Source organism: Amaranthus tricolor, chromosome 6 (assembly GCF_026212465.1).
Source record: "Amaranthus tricolor cultivar Red isolate AtriRed21 chromosome 6, ASM2621246v1, whole genome shotgun sequence".
Classification (NCBI taxonomy): Eukaryota; Viridiplantae; Streptophyta; class Magnoliopsida; order Caryophyllales; family Amaranthaceae; genus Amaranthus; species Amaranthus tricolor.
The window spans coordinates 28,911,888-28,936,681 of NC_080052.1; the positions used below are offsets into that span (position 1 = coordinate 28,911,888).

The 24,794-nt window shown below is 34.7% G+C and overlaps 4 protein-coding genes across 12 annotated transcripts; 3 read left to right on the forward strand and 1 right to left on the reverse strand.

Annotated features, from left to right (window-relative positions):
- Positions 1 to 301: 301 nt before the first annotated feature.
- LOC130814624 (phospholipase A I-like) lies at positions 302 to 10,478 on the forward strand. Its single transcript, XM_057680742.1, has 18 exons — positions 302 to 949; positions 3,361 to 3,508; positions 3,678 to 3,756; positions 3,875 to 4,028; positions 4,122 to 4,331; positions 4,407 to 4,652; positions 4,728 to 4,890; positions 4,968 to 5,228; positions 5,369 to 5,490; positions 5,593 to 5,754; positions 6,141 to 6,333; positions 6,427 to 6,563; positions 6,737 to 6,875; positions 7,095 to 7,298; positions 7,500 to 7,971; positions 8,095 to 8,305; positions 8,386 to 8,475; positions 9,786 to 10,478. Exons 1-18 carry the CDS (start codon positions 476 to 478, stop codon positions 10,233 to 10,235), a joined length of 3,915 nt encoding a protein of 1,304 aa, XP_057536725.1. The 5' UTR covers positions 302 to 475; the 3' UTR covers positions 10,236 to 10,478.
- A 1,863-nt stretch (positions 10,479 to 12,341) lies between these two features.
- On the forward strand, positions 12,342 to 12,734 carry LOC130815756 (uncharacterized). The gene has a single exon (XM_057682238.1). It carries the CDS (start codon positions 12,342 to 12,344, stop codon positions 12,732 to 12,734), a length of 393 nt encoding a protein of 130 aa, XP_057538221.1.
- A 1,158-nt stretch (positions 12,735 to 13,892) lies between these two features.
- LOC130814625 (probable serine/threonine-protein kinase PBL23) lies at positions 13,893 to 16,485 on the reverse strand. The gene is made up of 5 exons (XM_057680743.1): positions 16,262 to 16,485; positions 15,511 to 15,689; positions 15,220 to 15,409; positions 14,553 to 14,944; positions 13,893 to 14,285 (listed from the first exon to the last, which is right to left on the reverse strand). Exons 1-5 carry the CDS (start codon positions 16,482 to 16,484, stop codon positions 13,914 to 13,916), a joined length of 1,356 nt encoding a protein of 451 aa, XP_057536726.1. The 5' UTR covers position 16,485; the 3' UTR covers positions 13,893 to 13,913.
- Positions 16,486 to 17,112: 627 nt separating this feature from the next.
- LOC130814626 (uncharacterized) lies at positions 17,113 to 24,630 on the forward strand. Of its 9 annotated transcripts, none has more exons than XR_009042464.1 (9): positions 17,113 to 17,660; positions 18,414 to 18,535; positions 18,630 to 18,695; positions 19,600 to 19,721; positions 20,078 to 20,256; positions 21,625 to 21,848; positions 22,988 to 23,497; positions 23,837 to 24,224; positions 24,345 to 24,630. XR_009042464.1 is itself a non-coding variant. In XM_057680745.1 (9 exons), exons 7-9 carry the CDS (start codon positions 23,026 to 23,028, stop codon positions 24,431 to 24,433), a joined length of 594 nt encoding a protein of 197 aa, XP_057536728.1. In that variant the 5' UTR covers positions 17,294 to 17,660; positions 18,414 to 18,535; positions 18,630 to 18,695; positions 19,600 to 19,721; positions 20,078 to 20,256; positions 21,625 to 21,848; positions 22,988 to 23,025; the 3' UTR covers positions 24,434 to 24,630. The 9 variants fall into 9 exon arrangements, 7 of the variants coding, with proteins under 7 accessions (XP_057536731.1, XP_057536734.1, XP_057536729.1 ...); XM_057680745.1 differs by having other exon boundaries at positions 17,294 to 17,660; positions 22,988 to 23,142; XR_009042465.1 differs by lacking the exon at positions 22,988 to 23,497 and having other exon boundaries at positions 23,974 to 24,224.
- The last annotated feature ends 164 nt before the right edge of the window (positions 24,631 to 24,794 follow it).

Genomic DNA, 24,794 nt, shown 5'->3' on the forward strand with positions numbered 1-24,794 from the left:
TTTTACGTTGTTAGAAAAATAGTTTTTTTGGGATTAAAGGGTCGGTTGAGAGAAAATAAGAGATAGATGAAGTTTAATCTCAAAATTTTAATTGAGAAAGACGATTTTCAACAAAGACAAAATTCGATTTTCGTTTGGTCTCAAACTTATATGATAATTTTATTCTAAAAAAATAATACTTATTTGATCATTTCTTTGCAAAGCTTATATTTAAGATCATTTTCATTAATTAATTAAATTATATAAACACCCAATTATACGGTTCGTTCTATAATTTCACAATTCTCATACATCATCTTTCCCTACATGAAACCTATAAATACCGAAATACATAACCAAACTTATTAACGTCTTCATTTTTCTTCATTTTTTCCGATCACAATTTGGGGAATTTCTTCCAGAATACCATCTTCTCTAACCTTAAATCCAATCGAATTCGACCTGATTTTCTCAATTAGAGCAACGAGAAGGCGAAATGTCATGGGGATTAGGGTGGAAGAGATCATTAGAAATCTTCCATTTACGGCTCCACTTCGGCGAAGAAGATGAGCATGAAGAAGACGGAGATTTTTCGAAGAAGATTGTGGAGATGGAATGGACAGCAAGAGATGATGAAGATCAAGTTGCATTGAAACTACAGTCGAAATTAATGGTGGAGATGCCTCCGCTAGAGGATTCTGTTGTCGTTGAGTTAACGGAAAGAAAAAATGATGCAGGAGTTTCAATGTCGATGAAAATTGTTCGGCGAAGAGAGCCGTTGCGAGCGATTACATTGTCGAGAGCTGTGGGTTCTGGTTACCAGAGTGATGGTAGTGGTGTCTTAATGAAGTTGTTGAATTCTAAGGTTGCGAATTCTGAGGTCGTATCTGGTCTTGATGATGGCGTATTGAGTTTCACTGAGCATTGGAATAGTGTAACTGCATTGAGTCTTTCTGGTTGTGGTATTTCTGTAAGTCGTTCACAATCTTATGATCTTGTATACATTTGGTGCTTAAATTTTGGTGTTGTGAATGCCTGAATGGGCTATGATAATGGTAAAGAATAAAAACAAAAACAAATGTAAATAAAACAAGCAAAAACAGAGCACAACAATGGAGAACAAGAAACACAAGATATATGAGGTATCTAAGATACCTCCCCTCAAATAAGAATTACTTTCATTAATATACTCTGAGGTATCTAAGATACCTCCCCCTCAAATAAGAATTACTTTCATTAATATACTCAACAATATGCAACCCACACAAGCTTTAAGCACAAGCTTTCAACAATATGCAACCCACACAAGCTTTAAGCACAAGCTTTAAACACAACCTCTCAAAGCAAAGATCTCACCTTTAATGGTGGTATCTCACAAACTCACTAATACAATGAAGAACTCTCTTGGAATGAACCCTAGTTGCTTCTAGTGTATTAGCTTCACACTCATAACCCTAATGATGCTCTAAGAGTTCTTATATAGTCATACAACATATTAGAGAACTACAAATGACTTTTAGCCCACAATTTTCCCGCAACAAAACAGAAACTTCCCCTATACGCGAACTGGGGCTCAATCGACCCGAGCAACCTTGCTCGACCAGTCGAGCATACTCACAGAACATACTGCCTTCCCTGATGAAGCTGCTCGACCGAGCCACCTTGCTTGTCGAGCAGGCTTCAGCACCCACTGAACTTCGAGCTAGCAGGTGCATTTCTTGGGCATGTCTTCACTTGTGCCTTGTCTTCACCATGACACACCAAAACATCATCATTCATCACTTCATTTAGTGATCCAAAGCATATGCTTTCATAACCCATAACAATCTCATCTTCACTCTCAAGAGTGCAGGATAGAGCATGCACAATCAAGTGATCGAACCCATCACCAACCTCATGGGAATTGGGTCTTGACTCAACAATTGGATAGTTAGTTAGGTATTGAGGTTATTTGAACATTTGGCGATTGTTCAGTGTTTTGATTGAAAATAGAAGATAAACATATGAAAGTGTAAAATCGCGGTTACATCAAGTATAGAAGTATATAGAACTAGGTTTATTTTGGTTTGATTTTTACATTGGACAAGTCACAAGAGTAGTCTTTTCTTGGAACCAAAAAGTCAAATGGAAGATTATAGATGTTATATGTTGAAGTTAACGAATCGTGCTGTTGTTCATATGTGCAAACTGCGCACAGCATTATGATTTATGCATACCAGCGTGTGGTGGTAAGGTGGTTGAATGAACTAATTATGAGCTCAAGAATTTTTCTTGAAGATTAGGCAATAGATGTGAAATTGTTTCCTTAACAAATTATTTATCAAAGGAAATTGATTGTATACTTAAGCTTTTGGTGAAATTTTTATATAGTGTAGTATCTCTCATGATGAAATCAACAAGGCTAATTTAATGTGGACTGTGGTTGTTTGAGTGTGCAACCTGAAATATGGTACGGATTTGGTGGTAAGGTCAGGTTGTCTGTGTGTACAAAGGAATCTGAAACGATGTCCACTCTCGATGCAGCCTAAGATTTATAGTTTTTCGAGTTCAATTTATGATAGACATTAGTAAAATGATTCAATCAATCATGTGTACTTTTTTGTGAAGTTTTAGATGATGTTTGCTATTAAAGGTTAATTATATGATAAAACTAAGATTGGGTACATTTGACCCCTATATCCTGCCTAGATGAAAGCCACTTGATGGGGGTGATAAAAAAAAGGGTAGAATTTGGACTCACAGATTAATGAGAAAGCTTAGCCAAAAAGAGATTCAATTCTGATAAATACAAGTACTTATTAGATAGTTGTCATCATTATATATGCTGCCGATCCTATGATCTGTGTAGGTCAAATTATAAGTGAATTCTTTATGCTTCTTTTTAGAGGTGATAAAAATTTTCTTTATAGCTACAATTTCACTGACCTATTTGACAAACACTCATGGTAACAAAAATGAAAACGGATAAAGGACCAATGATATTTCTTTATGGTGGATATATGTATTAAATGCATTGTGTTAGTGAACAACTATGAGTAGTCCATTGTAACACAGGGAAAAAAATAGGACGGCCAATTCAGAATTTGATGATTGAATGAATGATTTGGTGTTAAAGCATATCTTACCTCAGAATACTCTACACTCTCACTTGTGAGCTATATTTCTTGGATTAGGGATACATTTCCAAGTGACAATAAAATCTTTTTTAAAGCATGTTTTTAGCCCGTCATCAATAAAAATTTCGATTCAGCCCCTGATTTTGCGACTAACTATGAATCTTTTATTTAAGCTTTAAGAAGGCTTTTAATTTAGATTCTATACTATGCTGGTCCGGCCTAGTTTTGGCAGCTCTGTGATGCAACTGCTCTGTGCAACTGACAGGTGCTGCCCGTGGAAGTGACAAAATTTCCATTACTCGAGAAGCTTTACCTAAATAACAACAAGCTATCAGTATTGCCTCCTGAAATTTGTCGACTCAAAAATTTGAAAGTTTTAAGAGCTGATGATAATGTGCTAGTTTCTGTTCCAGGCAAGTGCTATATTTGTACTGTACTTATTAACATGCATATAAATAATCTTATAGTTTTGAGTGCAAAAGCTGTTAGAAAGTTTGAAAGTTGCAACTGCTTACTCATTTTCTTGATTTTATGGTTGCTACTGATGACTCATTCTTGTGATTTCATGGACTTCAATTGCAGTTGAATTGAAGCAGTGCGTTGGATTAGTGGAGCTGTCACTAGAACACAACAAGCTGGTCCGCCCAATATTGGATTTCAGGTTGTCCTCCCCTGAGTAACATCTGCTACCTTCAAACCATTAAACCTTTATAGCTTCTTGGTAAAATATCAGTGTTGGAAGCTGCAAGAGACCTAAAGTTGTGCTCAGTTCATGGCAGGGCTATGGCTGAATTGCGTATTTTAAGGTTGTTTGGAAATCCTCTTGAATTCCTTCCTGAAATTTTGCCGCTACAAAAACTGTGCCACTTGTCCGTCGCCAATGTCAGAATTGTTGCTGATGAAAATTTGCGATCTGTTGATATCCAAATTGAGGTACTAAAGAATTTCGTGCCATTGTTTGTTTTCAAGTTGACACTGTTAGATGAGTGCACCCTTCTGCTCTAATTGGGAACTTGAATGTTACAGAATGAGGCAACGTCCTACTTTGGTGCTTCTAGACACAGGCTGAGTGCCTTTTTCTCTCTTGTATTCCGCTTTTCTTCCTGTCGACACCCCTTGATTGCATCTGCAATGTCAAAAATTATGCTGGATCACGATAATCGTGTGTTTGTTGGTAAAGACGAAAATGCTGTACGACAGATCATAAGTATGATTAGCATTGACAACCATCATGTGGTATGTTTGGCACTTGTGATATTTTCTCTTATACTACCATTTTAGATATTGTTAAATCTTGATTCATTTTGGTAGGTAGAACAAGCATGCTTTGCTCTATCATCTTTTGCTGCAGATGTATCTGTTGCGATGCTTTTGATGAAATGTGACATTATGAAGCCCATCGAAGCCGTTTTAAAGTCAGCTGTTGAGAAAGAACTAATTTCTGTGCTGCAAGTTGTGAAACACCTTGCTTTTTCATCTGATGCGGTCGCTCAAAAGATATTCACCAAGGATGTATTGAAATCTCTAGAATTGTTATGTGCTCATAAGAATCGAGAGGTAATTTATAAGTATGACAGCTTATTTTTTCTGTCCTGAATGCCTTTTCTGGAAGCTGATTAATGTTTTTATTAGGTCCAAAGATTAGCGCTATTGGTGGTTGGAAATTTGGCTTTCTGTTTGGAGAATCGACAACAGCTAGTTACTTCTGAAAGTCTGCAGGAACTTCTTATGCACTTGACATCAACAGCTGAGCCACGGGTCAATAAAGCTGCTGCTCGGGCATTGGCAATTCTTGGTTTGTTCGGAGACTTGATATCCTTTTCTACTTTTTGAGGTTCATTGCAGTGATTCTCTTTTTCTTATTTGATTCAGGAGAGAATGAAATTTTACGGCGTGCGGTCAAGGGGCGACCAATAACAAAACAAGGGCTTCGGATTCTCGCAATGGATGGGGGTGGAATGAAAGGTCTTGCAACTGTGAAAATCCTGAAAGAATTGGAGAAGGGGACAGGGAAACCAATACATGAAATGTTTGACCTCATATGTGGTACATCAACTGGTGGGATGCTAGCTGTGGCTCTTGGTATCAAGTCAATGACATTAGATAAGTGTGAGGAAATATACAAGAAACTTGGTGAGTGTATGCACTTCATTTACTATTCTGTTCCAATTATTATTATTTTTTTCAATATATATATATATATATATATATATATATATATATATATATAATATTGTTTTTGAAATCTGAATTGATCTCAATTGCTTGATCAGGCAAACTTGTCTTTACTGAACCCGTCTCAAAAGACAATGAGGTAGCAAGTTGGAGGGAGAAGCTGGATCATCTGTATAAAAGTTCATCTCAGAGATTCAGAGTCGCTGTACATGGAGCAAAAGTATGAATTTCTTTCAATTTTTGCGTTGTCCCTGCAAACTAGTCTTGTAAAGTTGAACTCATACCCTGCTCAAAGTAAGATGCTAGTAATAGTTTCTTGCAGCACAGTGCAGATCAGTTTGAGAGACTGTTGAAAGAGATGTGTGCTGACGAAGATGGAGACCTTCTGATAGATTCTGCTGTGAAAAGAATACCTAAAGTTTTTGTTGTCTCTACTCTTGTTAGTGTAGTTCCTGCACAGCCGTTTGTATTTCGGAATTACCAGGTTACTATAATAATTATCCTTCCACTCTTTTCATGACATTATCGCGGGAATTTGCATGTAATAAGAGAATCGAATAACTACCTTTATATATGCTTATCAAATTAGGAATACCCACATCTTATTTTTCCCCTCAAAACCATCTTTTTTCATGTTCTCTTTGCAAAAACCACCTTTGAGCTGAGAAGCAATTTTCTTTATCTATATTAATTCATCATTTTGTGGACTAAAGACAATGATGAGACTATCATTCATGTGCAATTTAGAATATTAAAAAACTTCAATTGGTGGACATATTTGATATTTTTCCAAATAAAAATGACATCCAATGTGGTTTTTATCATTCCATTTCTTTGTTTACCCATTAAATGTTGAAAGTTTATTTTCAGTATCCAGCTGGAACGCCAGAGATGTATATGTCACCTTTAGAAAGTTCGGCAATCAGCTTGTCAGGTGGAGATATCACAAGTGCGGAAAATGGATACAAATACAATTCTTTTATTGGGAGTTGCAAACACATGGTTTGGCAAGCTATAAGAGCGTCATCTGCCGCGCCATACTATTTAGATGATTTTTCAGATGGTAATTAGTATGCTGTTTAGTTTTTTTCTTATTAATTTCTCAATTTTCCTTTCCTTAGTTTCTCATGATTTTGATATTTCTTGTCTTAAGCAGATGTCAATCGCTGGCAAGATGGTGCGATATTGGCTAATAACCCAACCATATTTGCCATACGGGAAGCCCAACTTTTGTGGCCTGACACTAAAATTGATTGTTTGGTTTCTATTGGGTGTGGCTCTGTTCCAACAAAGGTTATAAATTTATTTGCCTTTTATTCTTTGAAGGATAATATATCAACATGTTCTTTCTTTCTACTTAGATGTTGATATCAATATCATTATTTGATGATGGCCTTAATTTCAAATGGAAGTTTAAGTAAACTAAGTGGAATGAAGAAATTTTTACAAACAAATTAATATTACAGGTCAGGAAGGGTGGATGGGCAATTTTGGACACAGTACCTGTGTTAATTGAGAGTGCATGTTCTGTGGAACGAGTTGAGGAGGCTTTGAGTACACTGTTATCATTGCTTCCTGACATACATTACTTCCGATTTAATCCTGGTAGAACTCTGAGTGACTTTCTGAAATCCTTTATGATGCCAATTAATGTGCCTTTGTTTTATTGTTGGGTTGTAAAAACTTTGTTGATGCTAAGGTCGGGGTTGCACTTTATCTCTTAGGAGCTTTTGCTTTTCGTTTGGACTGTGTTGTATATTTCTTTCTGCCTTCAGATGACAAAGAATCTCACTGCAAAATCATTTGTGTCGAATTTCCTTACAGTTGATGATCGATGTGACATGGACCTTGATGAAACAGACCCTGTGGGTTGGTTGAGGTTAGAAACTGCTGCAGAGGAGTACATCAAACATAATTCTGAGGCATTTAAAAGTGTTTGTCAGAGACTTATGTGGCCATACCAACAGGACGAGAGATTGCCGGATGGTGTAAAATCTCAAATTTCGTCTAACACAAAGTCTGCAAATGGTACTAGTTTTGATGTTTAAGTTAGTGATTAAAACCTATAGCACTTCTTTTTTTGCTGTGACCTATTGTATTTCTTCTTTTCTATCCTCTATTCAACTTGCACACATACAGAGGATCTAATTTGCCTTTTGATCTAAATCAGAAAGGCCTTTATAAAGAACTAAATGTGTCTTCAACGATTTTTTTCTTTTGCATTGCTAGATGATAATAGTCCTTCTTTGGGATGGAGACGTAATGTACTTCTTGTGGAAGCTTTGAATAGTCCAGATTCTGGAAGAATTGTGCATCATACAACGGCACTCAAAACACTTTGTTCTCGTAGTGGAGTTAGATTGTCTACCTTAACAGGAACTTCAAATTCTAGTAAGGCAATGGCTGGTACCTCAGTATCCTCCCCATTTACTTCTCCTATGTTTACTGGAAGCTTCCCATCAAGTCCATTGTTGTATAGTCCAGATGTTGTTCAAAGGATTGGCCGAATTGACTTGGTGCCACCTATGTGTTTGAATGACCATGAGCCTTTAAGATTGACTTCTTCGCCCCCAAAATCTTCGCCAGGACCCAGACAGCTCTCATTGCCTGTGCAATCATTATCAAATAAGCTGAAGAGTTCACCACAAGCGGGTATTGTTCATTTAGCACTCCAAAGTGACACAATGGGTTCTGTAATAAGGTTAATGCCTTTGACCTATTTTATTATATAGTCTTCCATCTCCAAGGTCTACTTCCTTGCATTTTTTTTCTGAAGTTTGTGCTATTGACTAGTAACTGAAGTTGTGGTAAAATAAATTTGTAGTTGGCAGAATGATGTATTTGTGGTCGCTGAACCTGGGGAGCTTGCTGAAAAGTTTCTACAGAGTGTTCGTATTAACGTTTTATCGTCTGTTAAGGGTAGAAAGGAAATGTCAAAACTCAACTCCATCTCAACCATTGCAGACTTGGTGGCATATAAACCTTATTTCCAAATTGGTTGTGTTGTCCATCGGTACATTGGGCGCCAAACTCAGGTATGCTTTACCTTTTTTTTCTCCGTTGCAAATTTATTTCTTCCAAAATTGGGGGTTCATTAATTTGCTTGTCTTTGAAGGTTATGGAAGATGACCGTGAAGTTGGAGCATATATGTTTAGGAGGACTGTTCCATCCATGCGTCTAACAGCTGAGGATGTTCCTTGGATGGTATGTTTGCATTTTATGCGTGTCCATTTTGAGCTTCACGATTCATTTCCATATAATCTAAGAGAATACTTCAATTCTTGAAGACTTTGAATAAAGTATTTAGTTTAGTCGAATTTGCTGATTGGAAATTATGTTCCTTGTATGCACATCTGCATTTGTTGGAAAACTGATGTAGTGTCAAATGCCTTTTCCAAAATAGCAACATGTTCATTAGGAAAACAAGAATATCAAATTAGAGAAGAGATGCCTAATTTGAAGCTATCAACCTTATCATAAACAGCTAGTCTCTTGAGAGACCATCTCTTTGAGAGACATGTCTCAAGCCCAGCCCATTAAAAGATTAATGCCTACTTACCGTATTTTTAATGCATACTTACATTATTCTTAATGCTTACTTACCGTATTCTTACTACCTACTTTGAATATCTTAAATGTCTACTTACATCATTCATAATGCCTAGTTACAATATTTTAAAAAATATATAATGGGCCGACTTAGTTAGAGATGGTCTCTCAAAGAGACCGTCTCTCACAAGAATTTGTGTATCATAAATAGGATATATGTCTTGTCTTTGGATGGCTGGGTGCTTGCTGAATTTTGTGGTCCAGTGTCAAATTAGAAGTTTTCGTACAAGATCAAAAGATTCTAAAAGTTTATTATAATGGAATAGTAACTAATAATATTAGTGAGATCTTCCCTCTTTGCTTCACTTAGACAGAAGATTTTAGGATAGAAGCTTGGTGTTTATTGACCAAGAAGAATCCCCTTAGTTTCCATATCTGATAAAGAAAGGCATTAGATACCTTGTTGACTAGAAAAAACCTTTGTGAGTTTTCCCCTGTACATGTATGTTATAATACGAGCTAAGGAGGGGAAGCGATGAGCAACAAAGAATCGTGTTGGATATTGCGGTTTGAAGGTGAACTAATGAGATGGACAATAATGCAAGTAATAAGAGGAAAGTAATGCAAGTAATCAACAAGTCACCAACTTCATGAAAAATAACTAATTTGACTTCATCCTTTCTTAGGTTAGTTATTTGTATTTGACATGTGATTAAAGGATATGGTATGGAGCTACTAGCTCTTTTAACTACGATGAAGGTATTACTAGCCTCTATTATTATGAATCGTACTTTTTTGTATTCCCTTTCTCATTTAACTGTAATCTATCTACTGATGAAGCTGTTATGATTATTTTGAGATTAAACTAAGATATTGCAACGATGAAAGTTCGTAAAAACTGTAATCCTCAAGGTTCACTTTTATGCATCATTTGGAGTAATAAGTCTGATACCATATTCTCTCAGGCTGGATCCTGGAGAGACAGAATTGTAATCAGCACAGGAAGATTCGGGTTAGTTAAACCATTAATCAAGGCCTTACTAGACTCAGGTGCGAAAGCTGTTATATGTCCAACTAGGGAACCTCGTCATACACAATCAGAAACTTTGCCTGGGACTAATGATTTTGATGTTTTGGAGAACGGAAAGTTCAGCCTCAAAGAGGAAGCAGAAGATGAAGAACCACCCGAAGCATTGAGTCCTACAAGTGACTGGGAAGATAGTGACCTTGAGAATAGCACGGAATCATCCAAGGTTTTTTGTGACCACGAGGAGGAAGAATTGACCTCTTTCGTATGCCACTTATACGAAGCATTGTTTAGGGAAGGGGCAACTGTGAAAAGCGCGCTACAATGTGCTCTTGCTTCACATCGGAAGTTGAGGTATTCAAGCCATCTTCCAAATAGTATGCTCTAATTGTTTATCAAATAGTACAACATTTATTAACCGTTCTGCAAATTCATAAAGCAGGATGAATTTCATTAACTAATAAGATTAGGTGATTAAAATAAGCCAATAAGTTATATATTCATGTCATAAACTTGAAATAAGGCTACCTGGCTAGTCTATATTACACCTACGCAAATGCCAATTTTGTCCATTGAGGGAAATTATTGTTAAGTGTAAATTTGAAGCATTTTATAGAGAAATGCAGGTACAGTTTTTTTGTTCAAGTATTCTTATATTTTGATATTTACGTCACTTTTAATTTTACTTTAAGCACGTTTGAGAAGCTTGAAGTGTCACATTGACTATCAAGGTTATGTTCAAAAATTTCGAGTAGTTATCACTTGAATTGGTATAGCAAAATCAACCTAATTATTGCAAAACTTATTAAAAAAGTGAGAAGATTTTGTTTGTTGTTTACAAATGTAGTACTCATCATCTTTCTGAATGTAAATTTTAGATTGTATAAATCAGAATATAAAATAAAGAATTACTGTAATATGTTTCTTTATGTAAGAGGTATACATATGTTGTACTAAAATTAAATTTTTATATGCTACCTCAAATTAGGGTTAAAACTTATGACTTATGATGGGTACCTAATTACGTATCATAATATGAAACATTTTAAGTGGGTGATTGATGATTATTGATTAGGGACTAAATAAAAAATCAAAAGGCAATTACATATATATATATATATATATATATAATTTAAATAGAACTAAAATTAGGGATTAAATTATAAACCAATAAAAGATAAATATAAAAAATGGTCAACTCATATCATATAATAAAATATATTGGTAGCTATATGTTGGATATGAAAAATTGAATTGCAATTGAATAATACTCTTACTATTGTAGAAATGATTCGAGTGGGCACTAGCGATTAGCACAATGAATTATTACAATTATGGATATTAAACTTTATTATTAAGAGTATTATAGTATGGTCCTTCATTAGCTAGGTCAAAACTATACCAGTGTTTATCTACCCACTTAAGATATTGGCCATTAGGCAAAAGGAATAGATGAATAGAATAAGGCAGACCAAAAAAGTAATGCTCATTACGGCCACCCACTCAAAGCCATTCACGTTTGTATCATTCATCATACTAATTCATCCACCTTAATCATTTACTTAACTTTTACTCTGAAAAAACATTTCCCAAATATAATCAATCCTGCTTTCTTTGTTTTTGTATCTTTGCTTGGCTAGCTATTACTCATTTCCCCAAATTACTTGTTGAAAGAGGCGTGATTTTCGGCTCTAAAATACTATGATCATAGTGAAAAGTTGTACTCCAATATCACTAGATTTGTAAAAATAGGGTAAAACTATAATCAATCTTAATTATCTAATTTAGTTAAGAATCGTTAGTTGGTTTAATAGTTGAATTGAAGGCTTTGTGATAATTGATAAAGGTTTAATTCTCACTACCTACATGAATATCAATTCCCCCTCTTGCCTATAGGGATTATCCTTACCCGAAATCAAAAAATTTTATCTAACTCGAATTTTAATAAAACTTAAATTCTCACCGCCTTAATTAGAATCAATTCTCCTCTCTTGCTTGTACGAAATCACCCTTACCTTGACATTAATTTTTTCTCCAACTCAAACTTGAATAAAACCGAAATTACATTAGACATCGGAAACCAACTCAATTTGAAATATACACCTTGATACGAGTATTATGAATGACTCATCAATTGAATTTAACTCAATTAAGATCCGAATTGAAATCATGATTTCCACCGCTAAAATACTATTTTGATGAATTTTATGGTATACCAAAGTCCCTTTCAAATGTAAAGGAATGTCTCATGTTACTTGCCCACTTTAGATAAAGCAGACAAGTACTACTCTATAAAGCAAAGGATCAAACATGCCTGAAGCCTAAAGCAATCTTCCCACACAGAAAAAGACCAAGTAGTCATCATACTGTGCTTCATTTACAAGCCTAACTTTCCCCTTAAACAGTCACTTTTTTGTCCAAAATCAAACCACAACTTGCTTAAATTATGTTATATAAGGGAAGCACCTCAACCAACATACTCATCACAGAAAAAATGGGCACAACAGCTCCATTAGCAATAGGCACCAGAGGCACAGTAGGATCCCTTATCAGGAAGGAAATCGAGTATTTTCGTAGGCTCGAGTTAGATTGTGGTGAAACCTCTAACAAGTGCGAGTCAAAAACTCGTGTAGGAATTGCTAGTCATACTGCTAGTTTTCCCTCTGTCAAAAAACCCGCGACTAGCTTTTCAACTACTCGAGCTAAGACAGCTACGTTTGGCTCGTTGCTGAGTTTGAGTTGGCGAAAGAAGCGGAGAAACAGCAGCAGCAGTAACAACAATAACAGTAGTTTTCTTCCTAGTATGTGTTCTGCTGTGGATGTTTCAGAAAGTAAGAGATTTGGTGGGTTTAGTTATAGAAATCTTAAATCAGATATGAATATATGATTAGTGTTCAATTTGATGTTTAATTTTCAAGTTTTAAGCTATTGTGCAAGGCAGAACAGCTTCTTTTTTCTTCTTAATCTGGTGTATATAGATCTTCCAATTTGTAAGTAATTGTACAAGTGTTGGATAGAGTATAGAACCAATCTCGAGGCTAGAACCATCAGCATAAGCTGATGGATAGCTGATGGTTGAGTTGGTTTCTTGATAGTGTTAGAAGCTCCAGATGATCATATATAGATTTCAAATTTTATGTTATTTTAGATGATATAATTAGTGTTTATGTAATTCAAAGTTTAAAATATATTCTAGTTTACTACTAAAAATAAATACATATCCTTATTAATAAACGTTTTAAGACGCTCATTAGGAAGATCCTATACTATATCCCATATAATAATCTATTATAAGTGTATGATAATTACCTTACAATAATATAGGCCACAACTACTATTAGTGGCAAGGCTGAAAGCTCCATTTTTTTCCTGTATATATCCTAAAATTAAGAAAAAAAATTTTAAATCACCAAAGTGAGGAGAGATGGTGAAATCTCTATTTTACTTGCCCACCATTATTAGTCTTTTCAAACATCATGATTCTGAAGCTAAATACTGGCTATTCCTCATTATATAGATTGATCCGATCAAGTGTTATCCTCAAATGAATTTCGGGTGGCAGATCGAACATAGTTCTATTACCCATTACTATTAACTGACTTTCACTTGGGTCAGATTTGGAAGTCAGATATATGCAACCTTACCCTTGTAATTTCATCTGCAACTCCATATAAATAAAAACTGCACATAATATTAAGTCATTTAAATGTGGTCAAAGTTATGCGTAAAATGTCTGTTTTTTAATCAATTGTTGGATGTTGATCACGGAAAAGAAAAAAAAGGAAGTTCTTTCAATCACCATGCTTATATTGATTGAGCCTTTAAACAATTGTTCTTGATTTCAGACAAATGATAGCCTCTTAGGGAGCTCAAAAAACAAGTCCCTTGAAGAAGAAAAGAATTTCACCTCGAATCTAATTTCTCGTCATTGAAGAAGAAATTTTCGCTACAATCTACATACTCTAGCTTATAAATATAAAGACAAGTTCCAAAATCTACATTTCGAAAATTTATCTCGCACAGATTCATTTGATGTCGGACGGGGTGACCTCATAACCTTTGTGCATCAAAGTGTATATTCGGGTAATGAATCTACTTCTACTGTGTAGTCATCTCGATTTTCCTCTTTATTTTCTTCTTCGTCTTCCTGTTGATCGTCTTGTATATATTCCTCTTGATCGCTCTGTCTGTTGGCTTCCTCGACAGCTTTAATGATGAGTGAATCTGATCTAAGGTTGCCAAGATCGTCTTCTGGTGATGCTAGGAACTCGAGAGCAGTTACAACATCACTTATCAGAGGCCGTGTGCTAGCCTCTTCTTGAAGACACATAGCTGCGACTGCAAGGGCTTGATACAAGCCTTTGACAGGATAGTTCCCTTCTAGTAATGGATCAGCCATTGTCGTGAACAATTTCCTATCCTTGAACATTGGTTCTGCCTGCATGATCAAACTCATTGTTACACCTTCAACAAGAAAAATCAAGAATTATGTGCAAGACGCGAAATTTGGGAGAATCTAGGTGTTTGATACATGCTAAGCTAATGGTCAGGGAGAATCTAGGCCCCAGTCTATCATTTGATTAAAAAACACCCGAGTTTTTACAGTAGGCATACTAGTATTCCGAATTCGCCCCAGATGGTTTTGATCCCAAAATATGTTATATATTGTATCTCGGTGAATTAAGTTAGAGAAATTGTGACTTACCCAACTAACCAGGTTCTGTTCAGAAGTTGGTTTAGTAGTATCGATCGCTCTCCTCCCCGAGATAAGCTCAAGAAAGACAACTCCAAAGCTGTAAACATCAGATTTGGTGGTGAGCTGACCAGTCATTGCATACTCAGGTGCACAATATCCATAGGTCCCCATGACTCTAGTTGAGACATGATCCTTTTCTCCGGTTGGACCTATTCTAGCAAGCCCAAAATCAGAGAGTTTAGGATTGAATTCTTCATCTAAAAGGATGTTTGATGCTTTGAAATCACGATAGATCACTGGCGGTTTGCTAATCTCGTGCAAGTACTCAAGCCCTTTTGCAGCTCCCTCTGCTATCTTCATCCTAGTATACCAATCCAACGGTTTTGCGTCTGGTGGAAGATCTATAGTATATGCATCCAAAACAAATGCTAATTGAGTAATTTATGTCATATTATCCGAAAATTGTGTTGTTTGTTTGTTCGATTGACGCATTTTTTATCCACCATATTTGGGTCGGGTTTTGGGTTAGAGTCAAAAAATTTTAGTTATGACCCACTAATTTCCTATCAGGTTTTAGGTCAATTTCGAGTCGGGTCAATCACTAACTGGTCTAGTTCAACGTTAGATGCGTTCATGAATTAGTGCAAGATCAAAGGTTTTCTTCTTTTATATTTACCTAGAAGATGATCTTCCAATGACCCACCAGCCATGTACTCATATACCAAAATTCTCTGATCACCATCAGCACAATATCCAATCAAATTGACCAGATTCGGGTGATCGACAAGGCTGAGCATGAAAACTTCAGAAAGGAATTCCCTATTTCCTTGCATTCCATTCCTGTCAAGCTGCTTCACGGCCACAACCTGTTTGAAATGAAACAAAACATAAGAAAACACGCTAAGAGCATCGAAAAGTCATTTGTTTTCAATGAAGCTGGTATATTAGAGTAAACAAACAAGTATACCTCATCTACACCTTCAATGTAGCCTTTGTATACCCTGCCAAATCCTCCTTCACCCACAAGGTTTTCGATGCTGAAGTTATTGGTTGCGATAGCCATTTGTCGAAATGTGAATGTCTGAGCTGAAATTTTCTGACCTGCGACTGATCTCTCATGCTCAATCATCTGCTGCTGTTTCTTTCCTGTGACATAGAAACACGATAACAATAAAGAAATTTGCTACAAGCATTTAAGATGTTGGGATTGTTTGTCCCAGAATTAAAGATGGCGTGCACACTTTATAGAATCATGATTTAGACTTCTAATATCACGTCGAATAACCAACTCAACAAAAAGTTTAAGCTAATAATCGAAACCCAATATTTCATTTTATATATACTCTATATCATGTGCCATTTCCTAACATATGTGAAAACAACATTGTTAGCCCGATGATCCAACTCGAAAATCATAACTAATAATCGATAAATCCTTTTTCCATAAACATTTTCTCAATAATTTAGACTCGAATATGACCTAAACCAACTTAGATATGACCAAAACCAATCTCAAAATTCAAACGACTCATTCATTCATCACCTTTAATAACCATCATTTTTTAGGAATTTAATCATAATGCTCGAATCATCACATAAGACTCAAATCATTTTGGCAATATAATACATGACTCAACAATATGTCATTACTCTAACGTAAAATGGCTCCGACTCCCACCTAAACAGAGTTTGGAGATCGAGTATATGATTATACGAACCTTTGGTCGCGGTACTCCTTAAAGAGAGGGTCTTAACAACGGTAGCAATGGACATCATTTTGGAATGATCAGTAAAATTATTGGCCTTAATACTGTGTAATCTCCTGTTAATAAACCTTCTTTTATTCCTCCTCTTGCTGCTTTTCCTAGGCGTTGAACCGGTGCTGCTGCTACGGCCTTCCTCTTGGAGGAAATCAGCCCTGCAGCAAGCAAAAAAGGTCATCTTACTTTTGGATAAGCCTTCCTCCTTATTACCTTCCGAAAAGCTGGCAACCCAAACTTAAGTTTTCCTTTTTTTAGCAGTGATCATCAACCATACATTGCATAATTCACATCCTTTAAAACCCACTATTTTCTCCTCTCTTTTTTTTTTTTTAATTTTTAAATCTTGTTTAATTTTAAGTTGTTGAAATCACAGTTGGCATTATAAGCCTGCAAGTTTTTAATAGGTCGGTACAATACATTATACATCCCTGTATTGGATGCACGACCATGAAAGTGCTGAAGTTGACAAGTTTAAGTTTTTAAAGAAAAAACTACTATAACACTAATTATTTGCTAATCTATTTATTAAAAAATTAAATATGTAATTTTAATCATTGTTCATGTAGAATTGAATTTAACTTTAATTTTATTTGTTTAAAAGCAATGTTGTCATTAGTAATTATATATATAAATAAGTAAAACAGCTAAAAACTTATAACGAACTTAGGGCTTATTTGGTATCATTTTCGACTTTTTGTTTTTAGTTTCTAAAAACACAAAAATGACTTTTGTTTACAAATACAGTTTTTACTCCACTATTATTATAATTTTAGAGTTCAAAATGAGTGCGGGTCTAAGTTAGTATAAGTCCTTCAAATTGGGTTTAATCTGAAAAGATTAGACCCATTGAAACGTTTTTTTGTTAGACTAAGACCTTGAATCTAAACACATTGGTATAAGAAAATAAGAACCAAAATTTTGAGTCAAGGTCAAATATTGGTCTAAAAGAGGTTTAACAGCAGCATATGGAATGCAGCACATGAGGAACAAATCCATTTGATTTACCAATGTGTTTCTGAATTCTTAGTTGAACCCACATTCACCTTCATACACTTAAATGAAAGAAGCTACCTTCTTACACCAGTAATCAGTGTATAACCCATTTCACTAATTTGCTAACTTGATCCTCTTAAATATACATTATGTTCTAATCCATATATAGTCAATTTGCATTTTTGCGTATCCAAACCTATAAAAGAGCATTCAATGGGGCTTTTCACAATTATTCCATAGTCCACACAAAAAGAGAAACAAAAAAAAGAGAGCCAGAGAGATGGAAAGAAGCATCGCCAAGATGAACAAAGTAAGCCGACCGGAAGCCTGGATTTCGCAGTTTTACGCTACTCAATCCAGGGTATCGTCTCTTTATAAATGCCCTATTTTTTGTCTGTTCATTTATTTTTGATCAATTTCTATTGCGATCATTTAGGGTTTCTCTTACTCACAAATGTTGTTGTATTTGTTAATTTAGAGTGAAAATTGTTTTCGATTGGAAGTTTGGTTGGTTTTGGAGTGTGAAAGATTACTGCGTGCGATTATATTGATTTTAAATGTTGTGATGAATGCAAAGGTTTCACTTGATGATTGATAATGTTTATACGCTGACGATTTCTTTGTGATGATCATGAGATTTGAAGTCCGTTGTGGAAGATTAATCCGATTATATTGATTTTTAAAAGGAAAAATTAAGAAAACCATCACCCGTTAAGATAAATTTATGTATTGGGTAAACAAAATTTCAACTTAACCCTGAAATCTTTAGAATGGTACCGTAATTAAACAAAAATGAAGCAAGATAATGAAGACCACTTTCGTCGAAAGACACCATGCTATGAAATGCTAATTTTTTTATTGAATAGTGGATTTTACAGCCACGCATTAATGTCCTTAACATAACAAATATCACCAAATGATTTCCTTAAACAATGAAAAGCACCTAAGTTTATTTAGGATTCAATTATGGAAGATGAATGTGGTTATATTTACGTGGAAATGTTGTGATGAATGAAAAAATGTATTTCTTTGTGATGTTTTTTGATTGTTATTGCTTGTTGCTTTAAAATTACCAATATATAATAAAAAGGAATCACAAAATTTCTGAATGCAGAATATGCAGCCTAAAGAAATTAATCATAGTGCACCAAACCTAGAAACCTCTCTTTCTCCCCCCTGCTACAGATCCATGGGAGACCAAAGCAGTGTTATTGACTACTTGTTTTGTATGTATAGGTGAATTTTTCGATCCCTCACTTTTAATCTTCTTTGGCTTCAATTTTATTAGTTTGATTAATATGCTTAGCTAAATTGTTGTTACTTTCTGAAGCTCTACCTAGTATACAGTCAAGCATGCATGCCAAGGCAAAAAACGATATCTCAATCTCCTCCGAAGGTTTTATCTCTTTTTCATAACCGTTCCTGATCCAAATTACAATTTACCTTACTATTATAATGTTAAAATTAAGAGATAAATTATTACAATATATATACTCGGTATTTTTTTTGTTTAAAAATAAACAATATTACGCAAAGTGTTACCTTCAATTTTGGGTACAAAATTAAGAGTGGGAGACCCATATTAGAATAACAATAATAATAACAAGAATAAGAATAATTTTCAATGAAATGACCTGCTCCTGACTGTTATCCAACCTTAATGACCATTGACTTTTTAATTATTTGATTTTATTTTCCAAAGAAAAAGAAATAACCCCAACCACCCTTTACGCCACCCTCACCCTCCCACCAACCTTTACACCCCCACCAACCTCCACCCAATCCCTCCTTCTCCACGACCGCCAATGAACCCCCCTCCGTGCAACTAGCTGCAACCACCACCTCTTTCATCATCATCTTCTTTATTTCCAAAGCTCATTGTCCTAATCAATGGCAGCCCACCATCAGAAACACCAAAAGCCTCAACTTCCAGAACTGCCTATTGAAACACTGCCACCTTTACATCCCCATACCACCATCAGAACCACCAAAAGCCACTAAAAACTGGACCCATCACCTCATAATCGATTTTTTTTTGGAAAGATTAGTGTTATAGACTGAAATTTAGTCAGTCTCTGCTCCCTCAAGATCAGAATGCAAAGTGTAATCAACTAGGTTTCCCGCATTGCTGGGTGACAATTGGGTTTGAAAATTTGATGCTATATTGTTTCAATTGAATGAATATACAATTAGATTGATGAAATTCATGTGAATTGTACATCTTTTACCTAATTTCAATTTCGAATTAAAACCCTAAATACTTTCCTAAAATTGATTAATTTCAATGAATTGGTGGCCAGTTGGTGTTCGAATTGGTGGTCATTGGTGTTCGAATTGGTGGTGGGTCTGGCAAATTGGAGATGAGGTGTTCTGGCGAAAACGCCCTAAGGAACCACATAGGTGCTCGTGGTCGAGTGTTATGGTATGTGCTAGGAAATTTTATTTAAACAGCAAGCACATGGTGTACATGTAGCTGCGGGTCGAACACAAGGAAGCGAATTAATGTATTTATTCAATTTATAATCACGAGATATCAAACAAGCAAATGTAGTTGATAATTAATTTAATACTACTATGACAAATAATTAAAATGATACAAATAAAGTAAATAAATTAAAGCAAGAACATTAAATTTATGTGAAGATAAATATTAAATAAAGTTTAGGACATCGGAAATCACCTAATTCTAGCATGGAAATCAATATTAAACGTTTGGAATTGACATTTGGAATTGATTTGATGACTTAACTACTTACAAAGTTTTATTTCTTCGAATAGGTCCGATGATTTCGTGATCAGTAAGGATTTGGTGGATGATTATGTAGATAGTAATTAAAGGAAGCGTCTAAACCATGATGTTTTTATGCAAAGACAATGATAAAATCAACATAAAGCTTGTTATTTCTCTTGCCAAAAAGTATTAGTGTTCTAGAATGAATCGTCAACATCTTGTTCAGGTTTTTACCCTCTTGTCTACCTACATTAAATTGATTTTGAATTTGGAAGTAACAATCTTCTTCCTTTCTTGTTATAGCATGTCACTGCTAATTAATATATACTCGCTAAAAGGTTGCAGAGGCCTTGTAAGAGGTGTTGAAAAGTTCGATGCTAATTAACTTAGGTATGAGATATGGCAGAATCGTGCAAGGCAAAAACATGACAATGTTATAGAGAAAGGATTTGATTTCCATTCGTTTGTAGCTGCCGTGATAGCCTAGTTGGATCTTGTTTGTTTTGACTTAGTGCAAAGATTATAAAAATCAACAATCTATAATTTTTAATTATGCACATAAGAGATATTAAGAATTGAAATGTTATCTTGGCAAGTGTGAAAAAGTAAATAGGACATTGAGCTGAATAGTGAATAGGAGGTAGTACCAAATTTTAGGCATAAAAGACCAATTTCAATACTTAAGTGATTTGGTCATTTTAGTTTTGAATTTAGCGTTAAAAGTTTAGATTTGACCTTTTAAATTGGCATATCCTAGCTTTTTCAAACAAACTTCAAATTCAATTACTCAGTTATGACCTTTTTCAAATAAAATCTAAAATTATACGAAGGTAAAGGATGGGGATATCAACTCAGTTTTTTCCTGATTATGTTCAAACCATCAGTTGAATATGTCCATCTACGACCATGAAACCTAACCCTTAATTTAAAAAAACGTGAGGCGCACCGAGGCACAAAAGATCCTAGAGTATTTGGATGTACAGTCTATGTACATCTACCAAAAACTCAACGTACCAAAGTTATACCCAGGGGAATTAAATTTGTGTTTGTTGGATATGAAGTACATCAAAAAGGATATAGGTGTCTTGACCCTACTACAAATCATCTTACATCACTATGGTTTTTGATTTCATAGAATCAACCTATTTTTACAGCCAACTTCGACGTCGGGGGAGAAAATAGGTAACTATCTCAGTTGGTTGGTCAATCAAGTGTATTTGAACCAAAGCTCAAAAGAACAAGCAGGCATCATTAAATTTCTCATAATCTATGTTGATGTGATTATCATGGAGAGTATTCTAAAGTGGAAAAACTTATGAAACTACCCGTTATAGTAAGGTGGAAAAACGTAAAAGAACGAAGGGAGTAACGATTATTTGTAAGGTTAATTAATCACCCTTATTTGGTAGGACGTGATAGAGCGAGAGTTTTGTTGTTTTAAAATATCTTTTTGATTTTGTTTATTTTAATATTATTCTTTTTGTCTTTTTGTGGTGAATTACAAATTAATTAAGAATTTTTGTTAATTTTTTTATGAATTTAGTTGAACCTTCAGATCTTTATGAGTTTGCATACTTAAATCTGGTTATTGTAGGGAAAAATCTCGATGGCAGCAACGTCCTGAACGACTCCAATATCCTACAGCGACTTTTCTTGTGAATCTCTCTATACTTTCCTTCTTTAACTTTAAATTATATTTGCTTAACTATGATCTGTATCCATTTTTGTCTGTATGATGCTGTGAAGCGACGTCTTGAATGTTTATGTAAACACACTAACACCAGACGCCAGATATCAGATTATAAGTCATTTCCAAAGGTTAGTTTTTGAAAAATTTTCTCACATACCTTGCAGCTTTTTGTAGCTTATGGTTCTCTTTTTGTCCAGTGATCCTCAAATTTTGTATTAACATTCAGTTTCCACCTTGATAATATTAAGTTTTTAAGTTAATGTTCTCTTCTATATATTCCATGAAAACGTTTTGAATTTCTGTTTGTTGCAGCAGCTGCATGTACATCATTACAGTTTAAGCTCATTTGTTCTGCAATTACTTTAATTTTACATATTCTCAGTGTGTGTCAGTTGAGATGTTGTCACCTATGAGTGGTTGTATGAATAAGAGATTAGAGAACTACTTCCTCCTTTCCAAATTACTCGCAACATTGCCTTTTGGCACAAGTTTTAAGAAATGTCTTTTTTAAGTGCATAATGTCCATAATACCCCCAGTAATATTAGGCAAAAAGTTAATGAGGTATTGAGTAAGAATTGAGGGTAAAATAGAGAATGATGTAATTGCTTTTTGACAAAAAAAGGGTAATATTGCAAGTATTGTGAAACATCCAAAAGAGAGAAGTGTTGCAAGTACTTTAGAACGGAAGAACTATACAACTAAGGGTATTTTTGTTGAAAGTTTGAATCTTAAAAATTTTGAACATTTGACAGTTTCCAGCCCATTTGGTTAATAATACTAGTTGGTGGTAATGAGAATTATTTGTATTGTAAATTTTCATGATATATAGCATGTCATTACCATGGTAATGAAAGTTTGATCATAAATTTTTTTTTTTTCACAATTTTTCATTACTACCTAATACCACATGTTTAAGTGGTAATGGTCTTTAAATTTATCAAGAGATATTCTTACCAAAATTACATTAACATTTCATTACCATTTCCACAATTTAGTACTGGTTACTAAACAGGCCGTTAAGGACGTGGAAATTAGAAACCTACTTCCAAATGGACAAGTGCCATTTTGTAAAGTAGTATCCGTAGACTAGAGGATGGATTTTTCTATTTAATCTTAAGTTTGTGGTTTGAATTATCCAATTTCTTTATCCTGGAACTTTTTATTACACGCAAAACACATTCAAGAATATGTTTTGTTAGTAATTTAGTACGTGTTTGACTAATTAATTGACTTTTTGTAATGCTTCCCTGGTCCATTCTGAATCAGAATCAGCCTTGAAGTAAAGTAAAGGTACTTGAACTTCAATGAAGGATGTAGCTCTGAAACTAAAGACCTTGTTGAAGATAAAGCTATATATGACATCACCAATGTTTCATGGAGGAAGCCTCCAGAAAATGATGATGCCTTTGTATCCTCAGAAGGCAAGAAATACAAGAATGGCTTTAGAAGTATTATTAATGATTTTATTCCAAACTGCATCTTTCCAGAAGGGCTTCTTTTTGCTCAAAGCCTTTTTTGTGCAAAAACTGCCTTGGAATTCTACAATGATAAACGTGGTACAGATATAAGCTTTTTGAACCTAGTCTAGTTGTCGGTATCTGGAAAGTGTTCTTCGCTTCGATTGCAACTTCTTTGCTTCAAAGGTGAAGGAGAATGGCTCTTGGACTCGACCAAAGCTTTTCTTGGGTTCATTTTGCTGAGTACAAATAAAATCGTTGATATTCATTGCAACATCATTAGCCTTAAGTTCATTGATTTCCTCTTATTGCTATGAATGTGCGTTTCTCTACCTTTTTTCTGTACATTTGCTTGAAATCTTGACACTCTGCAGAGTAAAAGAAATCGCTTGTACTTAGTTAGGATGTCTGATAAAGCTGAATGTTAGGTTTTGTTGTTGAAATCTCTAGAATGACCTTTCTTAAAATATTAGGTAATGGGGATGATGGAAATTAATCAAATGGCACGACTTATTAATTTTGAAGGTTTCCTTTTTGCATCGTTATCTTTAATCGTGAGAGTTTGGGACAATGTGATAACTTACTTATTTAGGACGTAAGGAGTAGTAGTCAAGTTCAAGTCATCTTACTTTGGATTTGTTGTTTGATTGTTTTTCAGCGGCTACAGCATTTTACATGTGCTGTGAGTTCCCCCCCCCCCCCCGATCTTGCTCATTCTACTCGACGTTGTTGGCGCTATAAAATTTTTAGCTTGTTTGCAAGGAATTTAGAGGAATATAATGCTTTGAAAAACAGAATCTATGCAAAGATGGCTTTGGATTTTTTAAACAAGAAACATGGCACCAAGTTTAAACTGGTGAAATCTTTGAGAAGCAGTATTCTACCTGTGAGCTATGGTGTCTATAAATTTCACTGGAACTTCAAGGCAAAGCATGAGAACACTGACAGCTCTGAATCTGATGATGATTCTCATAAGAAGTATTTATTTTTTGGTGATATCATAAAGTCAACTCTCTCTACTGAAGGGGAGTTTCACATATTAGAAAGTAAGATTGATCACTACAAAATCTCATAAATTGAACTTTAAATGAATATGATCCCTTTTTATTTTGATTTCTTAAATTCTTAATGTTATGGTTTTCAATTTTGATTGCTCCTTGTTTCAGATACTGAAGATTTGGATGATCACTGCTCAATCTGCCGAAACGGTGTTTTACATCCACCTCATTATAGAAATTCCGGCCATTCCTCATGATTAGATGTCTTTGATGGTGCCTATCGTGTTCAAATTGGCCTTCTCTTAGATGTTACTCTGTAGTCTATCTTACACAAACTAAGATCAGACATCAGACTAATTTTGACTCATAACACATGTTTCTTGTACTTTACATATGGGTGTGGTTTTAATTATGATGTCTGTGGTCTTTTAATTTATCGTTTAGTTTACCAAAATTCTTTATGCTATGTTTAAAAATGTTGATTTCATTTGAAAATATAAATTTGACTGAAATTTAGTGTTTGGCAATTAAAAAGTTTTTACATTTGAATTTGAGTCAAATCCACCAATGTTTTAAAAGTGGTCAAAGACGAGAATTTGAGAATGATTTTCAAACCTT